This window comes from Pieris rapae, chromosome 23, assembly GCF_905147795.1.
Source record: "Pieris rapae chromosome 23, ilPieRapa1.1, whole genome shotgun sequence".
NCBI classification, from domain to species: domain Eukaryota; kingdom Metazoa; phylum Arthropoda; class Insecta; order Lepidoptera; family Pieridae; genus Pieris; species Pieris rapae.
The window spans coordinates 2,313,849-2,327,092 of record NC_059531.1 but is presented as its reverse complement, the minus strand read 5'-3'; the positions used below and the strand labels follow the sequence as shown (position 1 = coordinate 2,327,092).

The window sequence follows — 13,244 nt, the reverse complement described above, 5'->3', positions numbered from 1 at the left end:
TCCTCCAAATACGCATGATGAAGAATACTTTTTATTACTCAAAACAATTGAAGAATTTTGTTGCAAGTATGATGATGTATTAGTAATTGGTGACTTTAATTTATATTCTTGCTCAAATAATGTAAATACTTATTTTTGGAATTACTTTAGTAACTATTGTGAATTCAGTCAGTGTAATAATATAGGGAATGTTAATGGTCGTTTATTAGATTTGGTATTAAGCAAAGGTAAAGGAATGCAAAGTGTTGGGGTGTGCGAGACGGATGAACCTTTGGTATCTGTAGACGTCCAGCATCCTCCGCTTCTTGTGTGTGTGTGCCCACGCGTTGCGTCAGTTCCGTCAAGGAATGACCCGGCTATAACACACGAGCGCTTGTTACAATGGAATTTCAAGAAAGCCGATTTTAGTTCGTTGTATTCCAAGGTTAGAGAAGTGGATTGGTCTGATGTGTACTCGTCAGATTTAAATCAGAGTCTCAATTGCTTCTATTATAAGTTGAACTCTGTACTTGAGGAATGCGTGCCAAAAAAATCCAGGAACCTACGATGCTCAAGGTATTTATATCCAAAATGGTATACAAGGGAAGTCATTAAAAGAATTAAACAAAAAGCCACGCTGCATAAGAGATACAAAGTCACTAAATCCCCAGGAGATTACGAAAAGTTTAGCCGGTGCAGAGCTGAAGTTAAGAAATTAATTGCATTGGCTCTTGAAAATTATACTAAGTCTGTTGAATCAAATATCATTGAAGATCCCAAGTCATTCTGGAGGTTTATTAATGGTAACAGAGTCAACAGAGAACCATCGGGTATTATTGAGAACGGAGAGGTGTTACCCCCTGATGATAGTGTTAGAGCATTTGCCAAGTATTTTAGCCCTGTTTATGCTACACAAAAGCCAAAGCTTGACGTCAGCGCAGCTGTTGCGGCAGCGGGTTGTTCAAACGGGGCTGCACGAGTTCATGTTGGGAGCTTACAATTGAGCGATGTACAGGAGGCACTTAAGCTACTTAAACCAAAAAAGGCAGCTGGCCCGGATGGTATACCGCCTTATATATTACGAGATTGTGCCGTTGTACTTGCTGAACCACTGCTCCACATTTATAACCTATGTCTCAAAGCAGCAACATTTCCCACATGTTGGAAAACCAGTCGGGTGATCCCAATTCCTAAAGTAAGATGCCATGATAAAGTAGAACAGCATAGACCGATAGCTATTTTGTCATGTCCGGCGAAAGTATTGGAAGCGGCACTTCAAAAATGCATATTTAATCAAGTGAGTTCCCAACTATCGGAAGCGCAACACGGGTTTCGGCCTATGAGGAGTACCACTAGTAACCTCTTGAATTATATGGCTAATATTAGCCCAGCTGTGGACAGTGGAAAACAGGTAGACGCTGCTTATTTTGATATCAAAAAAGCGTTTGACCTGGTCGATAATGACGTGCTTTTGCAGAAGTTTGCACATATAGGATTCACTCCACACTTATTAAACTTTATGGCCAGTTCTATGGAAGATCGAACGCAATACGTGGATTACGCGGGGTGTAGGTCAGAGGCCTACTTTACGAGATCAGGCGTGACACAAGGCAGCAATTTGGGACCGTTAGAATTTCTGATAATGCTGAATGACCTACCGAAAGTTGTCAAGAATGCAAAGTGCTTGCTCTTCGCTGATGATCTCAAACTGTACATGCCTATAGAGAGTATAGATGACTGCATTCGGCTGCAGGAAGACATTGATCGAGTGGTTAACTGGAGCAGGAGAAATAGATTGGAGTTTAATTTGGCAAAATGTAAAGTGATATCTTTTTCAAGGGCACGGTTAATCACTCGGTACAATTATACCATTAGTCGGCTAACCTTGGCGCAAGTCTCAGAGGTCAAGGATTTGGGAGTTTATTTTGATACGAATCTTGGGTTCGCGCGTCATGTAGAGATGGTATGCAAAAAGGCGTACAGAAATCTGGGGTTCGTATTAAGAACAGCTTGTGGCCTTGAAAACATCGGTGCGATCAAAATCTTATACAACGCGCTAGTGAGAAGTCACTTGGAGTGCAACGCAATGGTGTGGGCCCCATATGAGGCTAAATACAGTCTCATGTTAGAGCGAGTACAAAATAAATTCACTCGCTACCTCTACAGGAGACTGTATGGAGTGTATCCCTTGTATCCGCTTATGTACCCGACCCTGTTTGTTCTGGGTATGGTGGGGTATGACCAGCTACGCCTCAGAAGAGAGGTAGCTGTGACCGTTTATATATTTAAAATACTTACGGGTCGGGTGCATAATCCGGATATAATGGAGAGACTGGGTCTACGGGTACCAAGTAGAAACCTGAGGCTTACGTCTAAGCTTTTGGATGTACCGCGCGCACATTCCAACTTGGTTAGCAAAGCGCCACTCACGCGAGCAATACAGATCATTAACAAAATTTCCATTGAGGTGGACCTATTTGTTTGTACGCTGGCTGAGTTCACAAGAGTTGCTTGCTATATTGTTAGTTATAAGGTTTAGGAATTTTAGTTTAATTTTTTAATGTTTGTATGTAGGTTAGTTGGTGTGGGTAGTATAATGGATTTCTATCGCATTAGTTGTAACTGTAAAGATAGGAAAATTTAATGGAAAATAAATAAATAAATAAAAAATCTTCTTACGTAATTCTTGAACAGCCTCTGAATTCACGTTGGAATTAATTTCGTTTGGAAGATCATTTTTTTTTAATTACAGATGTTCAAACAACCGCTTGAAGAAATGGCAGAGGAAGATACCAATAATGGCAAGAACCAGGCATTACTCAACAACACAGAACTCAAGATTATATTTGGGAACTTACCACCGATATATGAATTACATCAGTAAGTTTACTTATACATGTTTCGAGTCTTGTAACATTATCGCAAAAAGTTATGGCATTACTCACACACACACACACACACACACACAAACAAATGTGTGTAAAAAAAGTGCATATTACGGTAAAGAAAAGGAAACTCGAGTATTTCATGTTAGAGAGACACACAGACAAAGTGTTAATAAACAGTTTGTGTGTGTGTGTGTGTTTTAGTATCTTGGAATCGTTAAAGATCCACTAAAAGGTAGAAATTTGTTATACTTTAATGTATCAATGCAAGTCTCAGATATGTGTATTGTGAGGGTAGTTTTAAAGGGTGTTTTAAAAATTTCAGACGCATGTTGGAAGAGCTGAAATGGGCGCAGGCGCACTGGAGTGAGGAAGTCAGTATCGGGCGTCTCGTACTCCGATATACGCCGGATATGGTGAAAGCCTACCCTCCTTTTGTCAACTTTTTCGAGAACACCAAGGAAATGCTGCAACAGTGCGACCGAGAGAATCCCAGGTATATTTTAAAGTGAAACTTTTATTACATCGTCTCAAACTTTTTGGTCTGTGTGGCGGATGTCGCGTGACGGTCGGCCGCGGAGTAGGGATAAAGTGAAAGGCGCTCGTCATAGCAGCCAAGGCCAATATGGCGGCGCTTGTATAGACTATTATTCATTTGTGCCAGTGCTCCACGCTATTTTAATATGTGTATATAATCTAAATAATTGTTAAGTATTATGTATGTCGTACTCTATAAGACACAGAATACATTAAAAATAATAGTTTGAGACTTAGTCTACTTTTATTAGTCCCATTATCATTCCAATTTTCCAAGTACAAAACTAAGATTGATAAATCGATTTTATACCCTTAATGGAATATTTTTCCAAAAATTTTTAGTTAAATGTCTATGATGTGAAAAAAAGTTTCACTTTTACCGTGGTTTCATGAAACCACACAACATTTCATGTTTTTTTTTCTAGATTTCATGCCTTCCTCAAAATTTGCCAAACGAAACCCGAATGCGGCCGACAAAGTTTACAAGAACTTTTAATAAGACCTGTGCAGCGGTTACCGAGTATTAGTTTATTGCTGGATGGTGAGTTATGTCAGAAGTTTCTAATTAACTACAATATTTTCTTATTGCATTAAAATTTACAATAGATTACCGAAAGAACTTAAAGATCTTCCGACAAGAATCTTTAAAAAGCGACTTAGTGCATTACTTTTAGAAAAAACGTACTACTCAATAAACGATTATTTGTGTGAGACATGGTAATTTATATAAATTTAATTATGTATGATAATTGACTGAATTGATATGAATCTGACTAATAATGTAAAATCTAAACTAAGATAAATTTGCGCGCCACTGTGTGTGGCAGAATATGCGAACGACTGACAATTGTACCAACTTCACATTTTGCACCATATTCGTGCAATGAATAAATATAAATATATAATTATTCAATTGCTTTTTAATGCATTTACATTCAGTCGTAGTGAGCAGGGAAGTGGGCAGGATGTGTGTGTAAACGCGATACTTCGTCCTGCCCACTCTGCTCACTATGGCTGAATGTAAATGCGGTATAAGATATTGTAAGTTGAATATATAATTCGATTTCAATCATCAAAGCATTATATAAAGACGTGTCAGGCTGAAAAAACTGCGTTAGAACGCAATGTGATACATGCATTAGTGAAAAGAGTAAAATTTCCACGAATGAAACGTCACGAAGATATGCAGCGTTTTTGTAATAGAAAAGCGAGAGAGCGATTGATATCGATTGTGAGATAGAAGCAAATAGGCGTAGACCGAGGTGGTGCTAGCAAGTGAGAAAGATTGAGAGAGAGAGAGAAAGGGACTTCGAGAAAATACACTCTATTGGTTGATGTATTCGTTTAGTAGTTACAAATTAGAACTTTAGATGTCAATTCTGTCGCATAACGTCTTATGCAGAAAACGCAGATTTTTATTAATTTGTATTATCATTAGGATGTATACATAGTGTAAACAAAAAATGATCATATACTGGTACATGATCATCTATTGGAGCTTTTTACCTTAGTAATAATTAATTTACAAAGAAGTTTCACTTATGCACTTTTTTTTCAGTGAGCAGGTTTGAATTTGATAAAAAATATTATTGTAAAATCCTTTATTTAAAAACACATTAATAGAAAACAAATTAGCTAGAAGCGTATACGTATACGGACGCGCTTTTTATGATACGTGATGTAACGAACTGAAGTTGAAAATGCCATACCAAAATTTACTAAATAATGTTAAGCCTTTGATAACTTCCAGATATACTGAAACACACACACAAAAGCAACCCAGATCACGTGGCCTTGGTGTCGGCTTTGGCCGGCCTCAGGGAGGTGATGTCACACATCAACGAAGACAAACGCAAGACTGAAGGACAGCTGCAGATGTTTGATATTTACAACGACATTGATCAGTGCCCGGTAATTATTAGCTACTTTAATAAACCCCTCCTTGTTTAAAGTTTTCATCAGCATCAGCATTCGAGATTCCTCGTTCTGAGACCAACTATTTACGAAACTCGGTTATGTATCGCATACCTACAGATTACAACATAAATTCATTAAAGTGTCAAAACATTTCTATTCTTACTAGGGTTGTCTGGAAGAGATCGCTTGTTAGCGATAAGGCCGCCCGTTGCATCCCTTGTAATTTATATATACTGTGTTATTTGTATTTCTTTAGCAACGAAGTGTAAATAAATAAAAAAAAAAAAATAAATAAATAAATTACCAGCAAATCGATATATTTAATGTGACTAAAAAATTCTTAAAAAAATATTTTAAAAAATTCAGGTAACTTTTACCAATAATGGCTTTGTTTGTTGTTTCATGTTGAATATATGTTTTGATTTACCGATCTCGATTCTGTGCTTTGTAAAACTGTTATGTTATGTTTCTGTTTATGTGTATTCCGTTTTGGCTTTTGTGTGTAATGTAATTGTTTGGTTATTGTTTAATGTATTAGCTGTAGGAATACTTAAATAAATAAAATAAAATAAAATCACCTTGATGGCTAGAAGTCTTCCACAGTCCATTTCACATCGAAAATGAGTACATTGCGTACGCTGAGGAAACTATTGACAATAGAGGAAAGTCATATAGTGTTTTATATAAGACATTGACAAAAAAAGTATTGTATTGATTTTGAAAAGTGACGCCCCGAAAGTACAGTCAGATAGAGGCATCCTCTTCAGTATTAAAAGCATTTAACATTTAATTAATTAGCAATTAAATTTTGTTATCATAATTCAATATAATATAACTTGGACATAATTAACGCGAGGTACCATTATTCACACATTTTACACCGTTTTATTATCTGTCCCTTTTATCAAAGTGTATTCATAATAAGACAGAAAGAGATAAAAGTTTACATTAACAAACGTGGCATTACAGTGATTTAGTACTTATAAATAAGACGACAGTTTTGTGTGTGTGTAGGAAATTTGGGGAGGGGGGGATTAGGAAATTTGATTTTCTTTATTGATTATTACGTAATTATTTAGTTTTCTATACATTATACACATATTGCGTAAGCTTCAATATGAAATGCATTTTCGAGGATACCTACATTATTTTTGAGAGCTTCGCTTTCTTTTCCTGACAATAAGGGGGGGGGGGGGAGAATACAGTACCCAATACTTGAAGGAATCCAAATATAATGAGTGTAGGATTTTATATTGTTGTGATATTTCAGGCGCATTTAGTATCGTCACACCGTTCTTTCGTGTCCCGATGCGAAGTGGTAGAATTGTCCAAAGAGCTCTCCGGGAGGGGAGATCACCTCGTACTCTTTCTCTTCACAGACACGATGGAAGTCTGCAAGAAGAGATCAAAGGTAGTTCTTAATATATTTATTTTTATAAGTTAAAAATCTCAATTTTCAAACTTTTGTATAATTTTGGACAGAGCAGTGTTGGCTTAGTGGCGTCAGCGTGCGATTTTCATACCTGAGGTCATAGGTTCGATCCCCGGCTGTGCGCCAATGGACTTTCTATGTGCGCATTTAACATTTTCTCGAACGGTGAAGGATAACATCGTGAGTAAACCGACATGTCTTAGACCCAAAAAGTCGACGACGTGTGTCAGGCACTGGAGGCTGATCACCTACTTGCCTGTTAGATTTAAATATGATCATGAAACAGATTCACAAATCTGAGGCCAAGACCTAAAGAGGTTGTAGCGCCACTGATTTATTTTATAATTTTGGGGGGTTGGGGTACGATGCGGGGCGGAGATTGAATTATGCGTTATTGTTAATATTATTTTGGAATTTCCGATGCACTATATAAATGGTAATTTTTTGGTTTAATGAGTCACCCATTTGATTTTCAGGCCTTCAACAGCAAGAGTCCGACGAACGGCACCGGTACAATGCGAATAGGTTCCAGCAAACCCTACAGGCACATATCTCTGATGCCTCTCAGCACGGTTAAGCGGGTGGTGGACATCAGAGAAGCGGAAGGTAAAGCATTTATTTTACTCCAAATGACTTGACTGAGTGTGTAGCCGGCCTATTTTTTAGCGGTTCTGTTGTTTAGTTTATTTATAGTTCCTTTTATAGTATGATACACGCTTTTCATTAATCATTGCCGTAGGCCTAATATAAGATATAAAATAAATTAAAATACTTGACAGATTTTGATGAAATTTTCAATATAAAAAAATATGCTTGGAAGCCTAACTTGTCAATAATTCTATGCCGTCATATGCTAGCTTAATACAATGTTTTAATAAATTTTCAGATTGCCACAATGTGTTTGCATTGATGTGTCGAAGTAATCAGGAGCTGAAGGAGAAACTATACTCGTTCATGATAACCGATGATGCTGTCGACAAAGGCCACTTCCTTCGGCAACTCTGCAGGCAGATGGCTAACACCGTCTGCAAAGCTGATGCTGTAAGTAGTATACCAATTGGAGATGTACAGGCACCTCTTGGTAAAAATTAAATACGCCCAAATTTCTCTTATCTTTTGTCTCTTTCTGTCAAGTGGTTATTACGCTTTCATAAACAGAGACAGATGTTGAAATGTTGTGATTTAAAACAATATTAATGTCGTTGGCTGTTTAAGTATAGTACGGACGCGGAGCACGAAGAATTTCGTAGAATGACCCCTCATCTTATGTCTTTGTCGCTCGCGCATAAACATAATATTGCCGTTGCGCTCACACAGATGCAGTGACCGCCGTATTCAGAGATTGTAAACCTTTTAGTCATAACCATAAAGACATATATATGTTATAGTATAGTATATAAGTAGTAACGTATCTGGCGAAACATCTGATAGTTCATCAGATGTTTAAAATTAAATGTTTTTTTAAATAGTTTTTCTGTTTTTTTTTACCAAATCTTAGTCGCAATCATAACTTTTCCTTTTTATAAATCCATCAAGCCGTTTAGTCTGAATAAAAATCAAACCTACCGTTTTGAATATTCGTACTTATAAAAAAAATGTTTTTAACCACTGGCAGTAACTTATATAATTAATTTATCATTGAAATCGGTGATACAACCTTTTTAGTTCTTGGCCTCAGATTTCTGTATCTGTTTCAATCTAAAAGGCAATTTGTATCTACGGCATGGTTTCCTCACGATGTTTCCTTCACCGTTCGAGCGAATGTTAAACATTGGGGATCGAACCTACGACTTCATGGATCAAAATAGAAGCCACTAGGGTGAGATAAGAATTCAGAAACGAGACTTCAAAGACAAAATTTAATACACTTTCCTCATACGAGAGGAGAATATAACCCAAAAACTCAGTTGGGCCGACAACGCACTTGCGAAATTATTATCAGTAATTTATAATAACCCAAAGGTCATTGTACGAAATTCTTCGTGCTCCGCGTCCCTACTATATTATTTAAGCTATAGGTGTGTGTGTGTGTGTGTGTTTTTGTGTGTGTGTGTGTGATTGTCTCGTTTGGTGGTTAAAAAATTGACGATCTCGTATTCTCATCTTTTTATTAAAATTTTCAGGATAAATTTCTGGCGTGCCTCGAGTCGCACCAACTGGATATTGATACAAGTGATCTGGCGTTGAGTACGCTCTCAAAGGTTTCTAAGTTCGCAGCGAAGACTAGGATTAAGGTGGGTTTTAATTAATTAAAGACGTGGACTATATATGTTTTAATATACAGGGTTGTTTCAATTTGAAACGGTCTTAAAAAAGTTTTTTTTTTTTTCAAAAAATTCTAGTGTTTATACGTGAAACAGAAAATGTCGTATTATTGTATACGTTATGTTTTAAGTAAACTTTGAATTGTTTCTATGTTAACATAGAGTTTCGAGATTCATGTCCTTCAAGTTAAAAACGAAATAATTTGTAAAAGGTCGGCAACGCACTTGTAAAAATGGGTCATCAATTTCAGAACTACAACTGTCAAAAATGTAACAAAACTTTGGAGATCGCGTTCTTAGAAGTCTTAAGTTTTTTCTTAATAGGAGTCTATTATTTGATATGGCCGCCCATGGACACTCAGTTTGCCTGAAGGCTCGCAAGTGTGTTGTCGGCCCAACTGAGTTTTTGGGTTATATTCTCCTCTCGTATAAGGAAAGTGTATTAAATTTTGTCTTTGAAGTCTCCTTTCTGAATTCTAATCTCACCCTAATCGCTTCTATTTTGATCCCTGAGGTCGTAGGTTCGATCCCCAGTGTTTAATATTCGCTCGAACGGTGAAGGAAACATCGTGAGGAAACCATGCCGTAGATACAAATTGCCTTTATATTGAAACAGATACAGAAATCTGAGGCCGAGAACTAAAAAGGTTGTATCACCGATTTCAATGATAAATAGTATTGTAACTAAAACATGGTAAAATTGTTGTAAAATGTGTAATAAGGGTTTGTAAGTTGTTACATGATTATTATAAGGATAATGTTTTTTTGATACACTATGTACATATTAGTATATACTATCGTAAATATTAACACTGAAGACGGAAAGAAATATAAGCTATCGATAAATAATTGGAAATATATGTTTAATGTCTAATAATTCTTTCCAGAAGTTTTTTAAATTACATTTAAAATCATAGTTTAAGAACAGGTTCTAGTCTTTTATGTAAAATGTAAATAGCTTTTGTGTTTGGTACAATAATGAAATGGGGTTTCTTACAGTGGAATCTCGATTACTCAAACCTCGTTCAGTCGAAATAATTTACCTTCCGCTGAACTCTTAATACAACGCATATTTATATATTTATCTCGAATTATTTAGAAGATTTTATTTCTAGAAGTATTGAAAATACATATTTATACTACACAACTTGAATTTTGAAAAGGAGACTCACTTAGTCATATTTAGTCAAATTATTGACGTTTTACTTGAAATTCATTGAAATAATAGCAACAAAACCAAAATTAATGTACGTTTACATTCATATATTGTTTTGAGTTCAGTTTATGTAATATGTAAATTGTGTAATATATAAAATATTTACTACAAAACTTAAGTAGCATTGTTATTTAAATTCGACTAAACAGTTAAGGAGCATTCAAGTATTACGTAACGAATTTGGGGAGGGGATTGAATTATTATGCGTTTTTTAATATTTTCGACTTTTCGATATTTTACACCACATAAATGGTTTTTTAAGTTTTTTAAACAACTTTTAGGTTTAATAAGTCACTGGATGGTAACGAAACGTTTTACTATTGGGTATAGAAAAATGGGGGGGTCCAAGAATTTCCAAAAATTGCGTGACGTAATACTTGAACCGGACTTACCAATACTACTTATGTAAGCTATTTAATACCTCCACAGTGGGGGAATTACCTCGAAAATTAAAAAAAAAAATACTTGAACGCTCCCTAATACAAATAGTGCCTCCGTTAGTCGAAATTTCAACAGTTTTCTTTCGAGTTATCGAGATTCCAGTGTTACAAACTGTAAGGTACAGTTTCAAGGGAAGATGTAATCGTAGAAGAGATAGAGTTTCTACTCTATTGTAAGAGGAGATCTTTTATAGCTGGAGGCGCTGGCAGGTCTGGGCGGTTGGCTGCGAGCGGCGCCTTCCGCTGCCTTCCTTGACACTTGGGTATTGCGCGCTCACTTACTCCCGCAGGTCTGCCTCGCGACAACACTAACAGCATCACGCACTCATCACGCTTTCACATGGTTTCATGGTTTCATGGTTGCACAGATCTCACTCTCTTCTCACTTCTGTTTGTGGCTCAGGTTTTTTGGCTTGTCTAGCTTTCGGTTGACATACGCAGCATCTTTGGGTTGGGTTGCTCAAATGGGATTTAAATAGGATGTTGAAAAAAAATACGTTTATTTTGGAATATAGGATGATAATGGTATCACTTATTCCACGTCATTAAATTCGAGCCTGTTGGCATCCCTACTCATCGGCAAAGAAGACAGAGGGTGTTGGCCGAGAGAAAAAGCCGGTAAAAAACTCTCGGTACTCTTTTTAAAAAAAGCAAATCATCAAACAATTCTACAATATTGCGCAGGCGTCGTTCCACAATTTAGCGTTTTTTAACACACGTATATGGGGAATTGGACTTGCAAGAAAAGAGCGTACCAATTCTTTAAAGGCCGGCAACGCACTCGCGAGCCCTCTGGCATTAAGTGTCCATGGTATCACTTAACATCATATGAGCCTCCAACCGATTTGCCTCCTGTTCTATATAAAAGAAGAGTGGCAGGTGTTTCAAGATGAAAATATCATCAGAGCATCACTATACTGGGTAATTCTGGAAGTACTTCTACTGAGCAAGTCTTTTTATCTTTCCTATTTCGTTTTTCACTTCTTCTTTTGGTTTTTGGTTGCACTTGCATTGTACTTGAAATACACAAAATCATGTACTTGAAATTACTATAGTTTGTGAGCGTGCTATACCCTTGATAAACTCGGTTATCACATTTACTAACGATTCATACAATTGGTGCTCATGATGGCCTCTTTCATGTATTACATATTGTTGTTATCATTGTCATAGTCGTTATCACAAAACTTGTAATACATTTGAAATTGTTTATAAAGAAACACGAAAATTTCAAGAATATTCTAATATAATTTATTTATTTAGTAACCCCACAGCAAACATGAATTATACATAATTACAAACAAATACACTAAAAATATAGCCAAAGATTGGAATACACGATACATTTTACTAGAAAAAGATTTAGAAAAGGGAACAAACATACAAAAAGTATTTAATACATTTAACTAATTTTGATTTAACTTATTTAACTAAGCCTAAATTGGTTAAATTGGTAATGCATAAAAATTTCTACTGTGGTCAGAGGGATTGGTCTGAACACATTAATTTCATACAAACACATTATATTGATTGTATCTTAGGCCCTATTTTATTATGTTAAATTGAATATATATTATGATTTTTGAAGTGAAACTTCTTTAGACGCATGATAGTAATTTGTACGAACGAAACGTCACGAAGATGTGCAGCGTTTTTGTCGTGGAAAAGAGAGAGAGCGGTTGAGACCGCTTGAGAGAGAGTGAGAAAGGGAGATTGGTTGATGAATTCGTTTAGTAGTTAGATATTAGAACTTTATATGGAAATTCTATCGCATAACGTCTTGTGCAGTAAACGCAGATTTTTTATTAATTTATATTATCATTAGCACGTATACAGTGTGTTAATAGTGTGAATGTAGATATACAAATGCATGGAGTGATCATATACTGGTACATGATCATCTATTGGGGCTTTTACCTTAGTAATAATTAATTTACAAAGAAGTTTCACTTCTGACTTGAGTACTTTGTACGCACTATTTTCAGTACTAGACTGTAGCTTTATACATAGAAATATGGGCCCAAGATCTATCATATTAAAAACTTATTTCACTCACCAAACAATACACGATATATTCGATAACACGAATCATGGAATAGTCGCTAACTGTGGTTTAGTACAAAAGGGTAATTAAGTAGATAATGCTAAGCTACCGATACTAATCACTGGGTTTTAACCATTTTTATGAAATTATGTTTTTGAAATGCAATAGATAAGTCGTATGTATATATAAATAAAATATATTTGTCACACTCGTGCAATTAGAATACGGTAAAAATCTTGTAAATTTAAATTAAACTAAATTGCAGTTGGCCTAGTGGCTTCATGACTTGGCGTGCGACTCTCATACCTGAGGTCGTTGGTTCGATCCCCGGCTGTGCACCAATGGACTTTCTTTCTATGTGCGCATTTAACATTTGCTTGAACGGTGAAGGAAAACATCGTGAGGAAACCGACATGTCTTAGACCCAAAAAGTCGACGACGTGTGTCAGGCACTGGAGGCTGATCTGACTTGCCTATTAGATTAAATGATCATTAAACAGATTCAGAAATCTGAGGCCAGGACCTAAACA

At 36.1% G+C, this 13,244-nt stretch overlaps 1 protein-coding gene across 6 annotated transcripts in view; it reads left to right on the top strand.

Moving 5' to 3' along the window:
* The window catches only part of LOC110995506 (protein ECT2), a 46,523-nt gene that overhangs the window by 29,183 nt on the left and 4,096 nt on the right, over positions 1 to 13,244 (top strand). For 3 of the 6 annotated variants that reach the window (XM_022262705.2, XM_022262700.2, XM_022262704.2), the window contains 9 exons: positions 2,732 to 2,859; positions 3,190 to 3,360; positions 3,827 to 3,942; positions 5,152 to 5,312; positions 6,589 to 6,729; positions 7,227 to 7,356; positions 7,637 to 7,791; positions 8,874 to 8,984; positions 10,865 to 10,960. In XM_022262705.2, the coding sequence (XP_022118397.1) occupies positions 2,732 to 2,859; positions 3,190 to 3,360; positions 3,827 to 3,942; positions 5,152 to 5,312; positions 6,589 to 6,729; positions 7,227 to 7,356; positions 7,637 to 7,791; positions 8,874 to 8,984; positions 10,865 to 10,960 (1,209 nt within the window). The remainder of the gene's footprint in view (positions 1 to 2,731; positions 2,860 to 3,189; positions 3,361 to 3,826; positions 3,943 to 5,151; positions 5,313 to 6,588; positions 6,730 to 7,226; positions 7,357 to 7,636; positions 7,792 to 8,873; positions 8,985 to 10,864; positions 10,961 to 13,244) is intronic. The other 3 variants (XM_045633313.1, XM_022262703.2, XM_022262702.2) reach the window with 2 other exon arrangements.